Genomic DNA, 12,201 nt, shown 5'->3' with positions numbered 1-12,201 from the left:
GTTATATTTTATCTGACAGATTTGTTTCAAAAGACACAACCTATGTCAACATAGCTCCAACAATGGTATTATGTAATTTGACCAAAATAGATTCTTTCTTCAAACAGCGAAAGATGACAAGGCAAATTCACTGAATCTATCCCCAAAACTTATTTGTAAACTCTCTTTGTAGTGTTTGAAATCTATGGAGAGTAAAGGATTCTGACTCTTGAGGTGATGTTTTGTTTTCCTTCATTCCTTTTTTTTTTTTAAGTGACTCCTGGTCAGCTACTAACTCATTGACATTTCTCAACTATCTAATTAAAATGTAGTCTATCTTATAATACTTGCAAATGTGACCTTCATTTGTATATTTTTGCTAGCTAGCATGTTTAATCAAATGTCACTAAGAATGCTAACCTGTTTTTTTCATTGTAACTTTTAATTAAATTGTTTCAGTGGAAGTGTTCAGTCTTCTAAGCTTATGAAAGTATGTGCCTTCATTCTGTAAACTGGACTGTATCACTGTTGCTACTCAATTTTATGAACAGAAATATATTTTTTGTCTTGTTCTGTGCATGCACATCAGCTTCCTTTTAGACTCTGCTCAATGACACATAGCTTGGCAATAACCTAAGAGAGAGATGCAAGAATAGTAGGAAACTGTGTTGATAAGGTGTCCATCCAGGGTGTCTCCATATGAGAACTAGGATTACTACTAGAACACAGCAAAATGTCAATAAATTATGTTTTCCTGATGAAATGAGATTAAATGTAACAAAAAAACCCCAGAACAAAATAAAGAGAAAAGTGGAAGCCAGCACATTTTCTCAAGAACTGGTTAGTGCACCTGATCCTCCTCTGCACACTTCCCACAGTGTATGGTTTAATTTTTGTGTCAGAGATTTCAAAGATGCTATTATATCCTAATGATTACTCAGAACAACAGGCAATGCAACAACATATGCAGACAACCATCAAAACCAAACCAAAGACTGAAACCTTCACTGGGAATGTAATTTTAAACATCTGGAATCTGGATGTCTACATGTGAGCTAGTGACGCTGGGCTCACTTTACAGGTAGTGAAGAGGAACGTGGCATGTGATGTAATGGGCATGCTCAGTAAATGGCTATTTTTTGCCACAGACTTTGAAAGGAAAGGTGAGTAGCTGAGATGTCAACATTTCAACTTGTTCAGATGTCCATAGTCTTAGTCCTCTCATCATAAATCAGTCAAGTTTCATTTGTGTCTTTTCTACTCAAATATCCGGTTGTTCTGCAGAGGAGTGAAGATCAAGAGATTTAAATTGCTTTCCCAAGCATCAATGGGGGATGATTCAGAAGCTGGAAGTTCTCCAGGAAAATATGCTGGTGGTCTTCATCAACCTTTTTCACCACAGATTTGATAACATTGGAAAGGGAGAAAAATTCATCTCCTTAAGATGGTCTTTCCTTGGGGAAAAAACTGATTTTTGCCAGAATTTTGGCCAAAATAAATAAACCTTCAATCCAAAAATTGTTCTGTTGAACTTCTCAGTAGTCCAGTGTTCAAGGAAGATACACAATAATTTATTTTGAAAATCCAAAGTAGCCTATCACTTTATAGAATTTGCTTTTCTTTTAGAAATCTGCTAATAGAAGGCAGTAAATTTGAGAACATAGAATTCTATGGACAGATATGGAAAAAAAATAATTAGGGACATATTCTGTTTTACTTTAAAGTAACAAAGGGAAAGTGCTTTGAAGACTTAAAGCATTGACTGAAAGATAGTAAAGAATATTTCCAGCGGCTATTAACAAATGAATCAGCATCTTTGCAATAGTATACTGTTAAAGCTAATTTAAATGTCATGAATTTTTATGAGGAATTATTTTGAATAATATAAAGATGCTTTTGTAGAGTTAGTCATTGTTTCCCTTGCTACTGAAAAAACAATCTATTTTCCAACTTACTTCCACTTCATACTCATAATGCAGCAAATAGATGACTCAATATACGCCCAATTATTCCCACTTTGCATCCAACATATAACATCTACCAGATCAAGCAAAATATACTTTAAAATAGAACACGTTCAGCTACAGAATGCTTATGACTGCAGTAACAAAAATAATAAAAGTAATAATATATTCCAATTATGGAAGAACATTCATCCAAAGTAAAGTAATTTTAAACTAAGAAAAATGCTTTGAGATTATTGTAATATTCTTTCTCTCAAAACACTTAATATTTTCTCTTTCAAAACATGCTAATATAAAGATTGCAACTAGTTAGGGTATGTTTCTGCCATAGCATAAGCTTCAAACACAGTGATTATGTTCGGTAAGCGCTTTGCACCTTTTTCAAATTCATGAAAAGCGCTTTTCAGATGTAAAAAATATAAAACTGTTCTTTGAAAACTCTTCTCATGAACTTGTAGAAAGAAAACGTATCTCCATATAATAACAACAAAACTTTATAATTTAGCGTATTCCAATATTTATTACTTCTTTTTTGTGCACTCTTTAAGACCACCGATGTGTCTGACACTTCATCAATGTATGGAATTTTTCTGCCTGTTTGTTTAATAAAAAGGAGGTTTAGGCCAGCTTTGTCTGAAAAATAATGCTTAGAGCAGGCAGTGTAGATAGCTGAGGGCATCACTATTCTCATGCCTCTCAAGAAAGAGAATGTAGAAATTAGCTGCTTCTACATCTCTTGTGATCTTTGTCCTGAAGGAGTAGTGCTACTTATTAGGTGTAATTTGTAGGCATATATGATGAAGTGCCCTAAGACTCCTAACTCATTTTTGTTTGTCAATTTTTAGATATACTTCATTGTCCTACTTCAGGTACTTCTCATACAGTGTTTTTCAGCTCAAACGTGACATGTGTTCTCCAGCAGGAAAGAATGGAGCATTACTAATGTGAGATCCATAGATTAGCCTATACTTCATGCTTTTAATTGAAATCTTAACTTATTTTCCCCATGGCTGGTGATCATCAGAGTGAGCTGTCAATTCTGAATGTGAAGGGAAAACCAAGTAACAAAGGTCAACTATTTCAGCACAAATCAATTAAAGGAATTAGACGGATAGAAATCCTTATTTATAGCCTTCCTTCCTACAACAATATGCATAACAATGTTAGGTGGACAATAATAGATCAATCTACAGCAAAGGAGAAATTTGTGATTGACTTGTTACTATAAAACACTCAATTAAATTATTAACACCACCATGAGAATTGAAGCAGTCAAAATCTTAATAATCAGTGTGTGAAGGAAACTACCTGCTGATTTTCTTGGCAATGGAAATGTGTTTACATTTGTAAAACAATGGGTTTTTTAAGAGACCAAATAGTTCCTTGGCCAGAAAAACATAATCTAGGATGTTGCTCACTTTTCAGAAAAGTTTTGAAACACATCCTGAACTAACTTGAAAATAACAGTTTGTCTGCTGCTGCTCAAACACAAGCTCTGGTACTGCCTTAAAGCTACCAGATGTTGCTTTCAAAAGCCACACCTGTGCTTTCTCCTATGTCCTTCAAACAAGGAATTAGCTTCCCATAAATATCCTATCATATTCCCCCAAAACTACACCTGAAAACTCGCTTTTTTTGGTGATGCCAGTGCATCCAGGCCAGCAGGATAACTGGTGTAAGGGTTGTTACTGCTTCGTATTTTCTCGTGTGCTCATCAAACTTCTTTGGTCTATTTTACACAATAACCTTGCTAGCAAGAACTATGCGTATTTGCTTGCACTTCTACTTGTCAGTAAAACAGGACCCCCGGTAGCCATGGATCACATCCCAAGAGAAGCAGCATTGACTCCAGACTGGTGTCCTGTGGTGTAACTGGGGCAGGGATTCGGCTGAAATGGGGCCCTGGGCTATGGGCAAGGTGGGAGGAAACACTGGGGAGGGCGAGCAGCATCACTCAAGCCTAGCAGAGACCTCAAAGGCCCTGACAGCAGCCTGCTTTCCCAGCAAGGAGTGCCTCACGCCCTGTGGAGACCTCAGCAAGGACCTGCTGTGGAGTGGTTTACTTGCTCTGGGTCGGCACAGGGCTATTTTAAGGGACACAGACCCAGGGCAGGGACAGGGACTGATATTGGGACATTGCACAAGAGGCTTGAGGCTGGAGGGGGGGATTCAGGTCACCCATGAGGAGTCCTGCCAGGCTGGGGGGGCAGGATGGGGGAGCTGGGTCCAAGCCTGACCGATGACTCCTGTGGTTTATAAGTTATAAACAGAAGCACAAATCAGCCTATGATCTTTACCATTAAAATGCATATTTACTAACAAAATACTGAAAAAAAAAGTTATTAGAGTATATGTATATGAATGAAAACTGTGTTTATTTGAAAAGAAAGGAGGCTATTGCTTCAGGCTCACATCACCAGGCAGAGCTTTCATCGAGGCATAGGCACAATTCACTATTCAAACAGCTTCCCTGTCTTCAAACCTACCTGGACAGAAGAAACTGAAAGTTAAGAGAAATTAGCCACTTATTTAAGAGAAACTGCTGGAAATAATTTTAAAAGCATATTATTACTTTTTAAACATCGTAACAAGTGTAGACATGTTTTCATCTTTGGGTGAAAGAATCTGTGGCATTTTTCATCAAAGTATGGAAGTACCAGGGACAATAAAGTTATAAGGGTTTCCTGAAGTAAGGAAAGATGCATATAGCTTTCTGAGAAGAGATCATGTATTAATAAGACAGCAAAACCAGAATTTGACAGGTTTATGTAATCTACAAATTAAGATTAATTTGGAGACGTAACAGCTGTACAGTGCATGACTTGTTTAAAGAATTTTGCAAAATTTCCTTTTATTATAAGGGAAGGTCCACGGTTTGGAAGCTGTGCAAATAAACAGAGATCAAATTAACATTCAATGCAATGAGTGCAAGAGTAAGAAAGTCTAACAGTGCTTAATTAAAATAATAAAATAATGCACTAAAAGTTTGTCAATTAACATTTAGGTTTTGAGAAGGATTGATTTTACTTTGACATCGAAATTTGTGGATAAGCTTTTGATTAGCACAGAGACATTTATGATTCACAGCTAAACTAAAGCTTTCATTAAATTGCAAAGTTGATTAAAGGTGGCCTAGGATAATGTAAGTTTTTTTGTTCCCTGTGATACACATCCTTACATATTATCCCAGTTAGGCGTGGGTTTGTGTCCAGTGGAAGCAGATAGTCTTTCATCCCCTTTAAAATATCTATCTCCTGGTTCAAAGCATTTATTTATTTTTGAGGCAGCTGATGTGTTCTTCCCTACCCTTGGGTCCTTCTCTAGTTCTCTGTGGTTTGCTTTAGTGTTTGCTAAATATTTTACAGTGGACTCTCCACCTTGACTTGCATCTTTAAGACCTTTATATGGCTTAGTCTTCCCTTAGGTATCCTATGAATTAATCACTGGGAGTATTGTCAGTGTAAACAGCTATTACTAGCAATTAAACAACCCTTACACACACAGAGTGAAATTTGTTCTCGTGCTCTGCACAAATACACTGGCAAAGCACTTGTTAAGCATTTTTGAGTATTTAAAGTGGCACACAAGTCTACAAACTGTTAAGGGGGGTAAGATTTTATCTTGCTTCTGAAGTGTTTTCAAAAATAATAAAGCAAATTAAAAAAAAAAGCCTTGTTATGATGGACATTATTCCACTGTCTTCCTGCATGGAAAAAACAGTTCCATGAAAAGGTGCACGCCAAAGCTTGTCTCTTGTGTTCTTTGTCTGAGATGTACTAATAGAGGTGAACACACAAACCTTTCAAAACATTCAAAATTCTTCCGGTCTTTGCAATGAAATAAATCAGAGTGCAGTGTGCAGGGATTTGTATTCGCATAGGCTAAATCCGTAACACAAACACATCTGCACAATATTTTCCTAAACTGGAAAAAACTTTGTTGTACTGAATCCTTAATATTCCACAGTTTTTTCAGGTGATTCTTAATTCTTCTCCTCTGTGTTAATAGTCATTTTTAACCACAAGATCTGGTGCCTGCTTGTGTGCATTTCCAACTATAAGCCTATTCTGGTGGTGGCCTATTCTGGCACCTTCAATGAAATATTTGCAAATTCAAAGGAAAGCCATTAAAAGGATGCAGCTATAGACACAGCCTAGCAGCTCCTTGAAGGACACAGACTGTTCATACAGTCCTTTATAATGGAAAAAATAGGGGCTGTACAGCTGACCTCCAACAACGTGCAAATTGTTTAAAAATAATAATAGGAGCGCTGAGCTAATTCCCTAACACAACTGTTTTGTTAACCAGACAAAGCAAAAAGTGCAGTTTAATAGGGAGCTACCTAGTGGTTCACTAAACTTTAGAAACATGATGATTTTAATTTTCAAGTTCAGCAATAGATTTTGTGGATTTGGGACAAAAAAATCAAATTATCGAAGTTTATCTCACTTAGAACTTCAGCAAACTAGTCCTAAACAGTGCTTCCATCAAATGCTTGTAAAAGCTACAGTCTGAAAAGACCTAACTTTGGCAAAATGATGTCATATAAAGGTGAGAAAAAGGACTTTAAGTTATGACAAGATGAAATATTAAGGCAATATTTATGGTTCTGTTTGCATGCAGAGAGATAACTTTCGAAGTTTGATTAATTACTACAGGTAAGAAAGAGCAGAAAATTGACTATAAACTAAAATAATACTTTAAAATACTTGATAAGATTTTTAAAGGAGTATAGACATCCAGGATTTAGTCTCATTTTTAAAATATTATTTAAGCACACAGAGTCTCATCTTAAAGTGCTGCTGTATATATTGGGTTTGGTAATCAGGGGATTTCTCTGTCCCAGTCCCCTGGAACCAGGATGCTATGGTCCTGTGACAGCAGGTCCAGGCACTAGCAAGGCTGAGCATTTATCCCCAGTACAGACAAACACACACATACAAACTACAGAGTCAACACTGACCATCAGTGGATCAACACAAACAGGGCAGTACCTTTCCGGGCACCACCTATCCACTAGCAGAACAGATGTTACCTTCACCTTAGAAAACAGTCTGGAACGCAGTTTAATGGGAAGGCAATACAGGATGAGACAAGCAGGGGCAGGGCAGGGCAAGATGAGTGTACTGAGCAGCAGCTTATCTGTACCCAGCTACCCGTTTTATCACAGAATCACAGAATGGTTTATGTTGGAAGGGACCTCTGGAGGTCATCTGGTCTTCTACAGCAGTGCCACTTACAGGTGGTCGGCCAGGACTGTGTCCAGATGGCTTTTCAATGTCTCCAAGGAGGGAGACTCTGCGGACCCTGTCCTTGGTCACCCTCACAGTAAAAACGTGTTTTCTGATGTTCAGAGGAAACCTCCTGTGTTTCAGTTTGTGCCCATTGCCTCTGGTCCTGCCACTGGGCACCACTGAAGAGAGCCTGGCTCCGTCCTCTTTGCACCCTTCCTTCAGGTATTTATAGACATTGGTAAGATTCCCCTGAGCCTTCTCTTCTCCAGGCTGAACAGTTCCAGCTCTCTCAGCCTTTCCGCATAGGAGAGATGCTCCAGTCCCTTCATCATCTTTGTGGCCCTTCATAGGCCCTTCTCTACAATATGTCCATGTCTCTCTTGTCCTGGGGAGCCCAGAACTGGACACAGTCCTACAGCTGTGGCCTCACCAGTGCTGAGCAGAAGGGAAGGGTCACCTCCCTCCAGCTGCTAGCAGTGCTTTGCCTAGTGCAGCCCAGGATACCATTGGCCAACTTTGTGGTAAGGGCCCATTGCTGGCTCATGTTCAACCTGGTGTCCACCAGGACCCTCAGGTGCTTTTCCTCCAAGCTGCTTTCCAGCTGGGTGCCCCCTATCATATAGTGTAATGGAACCTTAACTGAAAGCCTACATTTCTCAGATCTTCTGAGACTTTAGTATGAATATTCAGATAGACATTGAAACTTAATCCTAGAATAAACACGTGTACAGAAATCTTTGTTGTCAAAGATCAAAAGCGTCAGTGTTTTGTGTAATGGGATTTAACATAGGGCAGAAAGTAGTTTTTCACTTTGGTAGTAACATTAATTAATATTAGAAGCTTAATTAGCTGCTTAATTAATATTAGCTGCTTTCCAGCTAGGTGGCCCCTAACATATACTGGTGCCTGGGGTTGTTCCTCCACAAGTGAAGGACTTTGCGCTTCCCCTGTTGAACTTCATGAGGTTCCTGTCAGCCCATTTCTCCAGCCTACCCAGGTCCCTCTGGGTGGCAGCATGACGGCTGGACTTGATGATCTTACAAGTCTTTTCCAACCTTAGTGATTCTGTGATTCTGTGATCCTCTGGCATTATCAGCCACTCCTCCTTGTTTTGTGTCATCTGCAAACTTGCTGAGGGTACACTCTGCCCCATCATCCAGACCATTAATGAAGATGTAAAACAGGCCTGGACCCAGTCTTGACCCTTGATGATACAATGATAGTTACTGGCCTCCAACTAGACTTAGCGCTATTGATCACCACCCTCTGGGCCCGGCCATTCAGTCGGTTTTCAACCCAACTCACTGTCTGCTCATCCAGCTGTATTGGGTTTGTGTGGCAACGTTTTGGTAGCGGGGGGGGGCTACAGGGGTGGCTTCTGTGAGAAGCTGCTAGAAACTTCCCCTATGTCTGATAGAGCCAATGCCAGCCGGCTCCAAGACGGATCTGCCACTGGCCAAGGCTGAGCCCATCAGCAACAGTGGTAGCGCCTCTGGGATAACATATGTAAGAAGGGGGGGAAAAAAACTGGTAAACGGCAGCCAGAGAAGAGAGGAGTGAGAATATGTGAGAGAAATAACTCTGCAGACACCAAGGTCAGTGAAGGAGGGGGAGGAGGTGGTCCAGGTGCCGGAGCAGAGATTCCCCTGCAGCCCCTGGTGAAGACCATGGTGAGGCAGGCTGTGCCCCTGCACCCATGGAGGTCCACGGTGGAGCAGATATTCCACCTGCAGCCCATGGAGAACCCCACGCCGGAGCAGGTGGATGCCCGAAGGAGGCTGTGATCCTGTGGTAAGCCCACGCTGGAGCAGGGTCCTGGCAGGACCTGTGGAGCCGTGGAGAGAGGAGCCCACGCTGGAGCAGATTTGCTGGTAGGACTTGTGACCCTGTGGGGGACCCACGCTGGAGCACTCTGTTCCTGAAGGACTGCACTCCGTGGAAAGGACCCATGCTGGAGCAGTTTGTGAAGAATCTCAGCCCGTGAGAAGGACCCAAGTTGAAGAAGTTTGTGGAGAACTGTCTCCTGTGGGAGGGACCCCACGCTGGAGCAGGGGAAGAGTGTGAGGAGGAAGGAGTGGCAGAAATGATGTGTGATGAACTGATCGCAACCCCCATTCCCCATCCCCCTGCACCGCTCGGGGGGAAGAGGTAGAGAAAATCGGGAGTGAAGTTGAGCCCGGGAAGAAGGGAGGGGTGGGGGGAAGGTGTTTTTTTTAAGATTTGGTTTTATTTCTCATTATCCTACTCTGATTTTGATTGGTGATAAATTAAACTATTTTCCCCAAGTCAAGTCTATTTTGCCCATGGTGGTAATTGGTGAGTGATCTCCCTGTGTCCTAGTCTCGACCTGCGAGCCTTTCATCATATTTTCTCTCTCCTGTCCAGCTGAGGAAGGGGAGTGAGAGAGCGGCTGTGTGGTGATTAGTTGCCGGTTGGGACTAAACCATGACACCAGCCCATACATCAACAGCTTGTGTAGGAGGATCTTGTGGAACAGTGTCAAATGCTTCCTGAAGTGCAGGTAGACAATATCCACTGATCTCTCCTCGTCTACCAGCCATGATCCCTGGCATTATCTCCTGTCCTCTCTATTTTCCCAGGTTTTTCCTCCCTGACGTACCTCCATCCCTTCTGTTCTCTTCATTTGGCCCTTCTCAGAAACATCTTGTAACAGCTGTATCTCCAATCTCCCTCAAACATCCCATAGGTTTGCTCTTTCCCATGAGACCCATGATGATCTTGTTTTGCTTCTTATCAGTTACAGTGTTCTGGCTGAACCTCTCCATGGATACACCTGAGAGGTTCATTCAGTGGCACATCAGTCAGTGACTTGAGACCTTGGGTCTTTGATATTGCTTCTGTTATCTCCTCTTCATTAAGGTTTGTGTGTCTAGGTGTTTAATTTTATACGTTTCTTGGGTCTTGTCCTAGTGTTTTAAGGATAGACTGGATAGACTTACATTCCACATATCATTACAGTTCATGTAAGTACAGTGTATTTCCCAGGAAAGCATCTGACAGCAATAGCCCAACCAATGTTTTGCTGATTTTTTTTTTTTTTTTTTGAATGGGTTTCTCTTCTTCATTCACTGTAGTTGGGCCTAGGGAGACTAGGCTTCCTAAATATCATCTTTGGGAACATTACCTTTATTCTCAGTGAAAGTCAATGGCACATACGTACCTCAATCAGTTTTAGAAGGTGGACTTAGGTCAGCTTCAGGCTATTTATAATAATTTTACTTTTCCAGTAACTTTCAGAAAAATGAAGGATCCATTTTATAGGTGTCATAAATGTCAATAGCATATAGGTGCCATATATTTATAGAAATTTGTCATTATTATTGTTATTAAAAATATATATAGGCAGTATAAAGAGGTTAGCCTCTTTAAGCAAACTGGACAAGGTAATGTATAGATTTCCAGTGATTGAGAATAATAGTTAACAGACAAGAAGGAAATATTAAATAAGTTACACAAAGAAGTTGGCAGGTTATAACTGCTTTACATACTATACATATAACCAAAATATCTCAGCATTACAAATAGACCTTACAATGCTATCCTACAAAGTGTTTGAAGGTGAATGGAGTTCTGGAGTCTCAAATAAAGACTCACAGTCAAAATGATTGGGACAATTGACAATTAATATCATAATGCAGCCCAACAAAATGCCCTGTAATATCATCCCACCCAGAAGTGGGCAGTAACATGCCTCTTTGTAGACTAGTCAATGACTTATTACAACCCAAAAGAAATTATCCTGAGTACATTGCCTAGTCTTTTCATAATGTCATCAGGAAGAATTCCTTTTAGGAATTAACAAGAAGAAATACATGATATGATAATAACAAAGCTAGAACCAATGCATGTTTTCTTATTACTAACAACAACAAGAAGTTTAAAGAGAAAATCATACCAGCAAGCAAAGCTATTATAAATTTGCATGCAGGATTCTAATAAAACGTATAAAGGCATTAAAGCCATCTATGTGGGAAACAAATCATCTGCAAGCATTGGCACTGTAACATGTAATGGGATTACAGTTGGAACCATCACTGAAACACCGTGACAGACATGACAGACAAACTTAGTCCCCCTATGTACATCAAGTGAATAAGCAATGAAAACATAAAATACAGCAGAGAAAAATCAGCACAACTGATTTTAGAGGTCACCACAAAGGACTTTTCTAAGGCAATCAGAAATATCTATTACATTTCAAAGTAGCATTAGCTTGCCAAGCACTTAGGGGAGTACATACGGCCAAAAATAAGGAAAGACTTGTCATGTCTTGAATTGTTTTGGGTTTATTGCTGATTTCCATTTCAAAAAGTGTTTGCCATTTTATAGACATGGAATACAGCAGGAATTTTTAAGTAAGGAAGATTTTGGAATCAATCAAAGCTGTCTAAAATGTAGAAACCTTCCCAGGAGAATTTATAATAGTTCTTTTTGCTACAATGTAATTTAGTGCTGTCATATAAGTAAATTTTTAAGTATGAATAGCACAGAACAGAAAGATTTATTCTAAGTCATCTAGTTGGTAGACAGAACTTTACTGTAAACACAGTGTGACTGTTTTGAAGCCTGAGGTTATAGCTTTCATTTCAAAAGCCTCTCTATAAAGAAAAAGTATTGAATCAATAAGCCTTGTCATTTCAACCGCATTTGCATTCTGCGAGTTTTATGTTCCCATCTATGGTTTTACATTACTAAATGACAATGAATGCCAGTCATGATAATAGAGAAAATAGTCCATAGAACTGTTATTCTGGGAGGTTTCAGCCAGTGTAGCACAGAGTCAGACAAGACCAGTAGGAAGGGCATATTTTGGGATGCACTTCCAGGCACATGGCTTCCAGAGCCAAAATATTTCTGCCTAGTTTTGACAGAAAATAGCTTGAGTGAAAAAGGCTACAGCATCTACTAATGAAGCATATGGGAAATGCAAGTTTGCGATAACATACCAATGTCTTTTTATGTCAGTGCCTGTCTCTCTTTGTCTCCAAAGCAGGTTGGATTTG

At 39.8% G+C, this 12,201-nt stretch overlaps 1 protein-coding gene across 1 annotated transcript in view; it reads right to left on the bottom strand.

Annotated features, from left to right (window-relative positions):
• Positions 1-9,738, bottom strand: part of CNTN5 (contactin 5) — a 295,846-nt gene extending 286,108 nt beyond the window's left edge. Inside the window, exon 1 of the mRNA XM_059824823.1 lies at positions 9,640-9,738. Coding sequence (XP_059680806.1) covers positions 9,640-9,738 — 99 coding nt within the window. The remainder of the gene's footprint in view (positions 1-9,639) is intronic.
• Between the last annotated feature and the right edge of the window lie 2,463 nt (positions 9,739-12,201).

This window comes from Gavia stellata, chromosome 1 (genome assembly GCF_030936135.1).
Source record: "Gavia stellata isolate bGavSte3 chromosome 1, bGavSte3.hap2, whole genome shotgun sequence".
Taxonomy (NCBI): Eukaryota; Metazoa; Chordata; class Aves; order Gaviiformes; family Gaviidae; genus Gavia; species Gavia stellata.
Note: the sequence above shows the minus strand (reverse complement) of the source record. Positions and strands in the feature narration are given on the sequence as shown.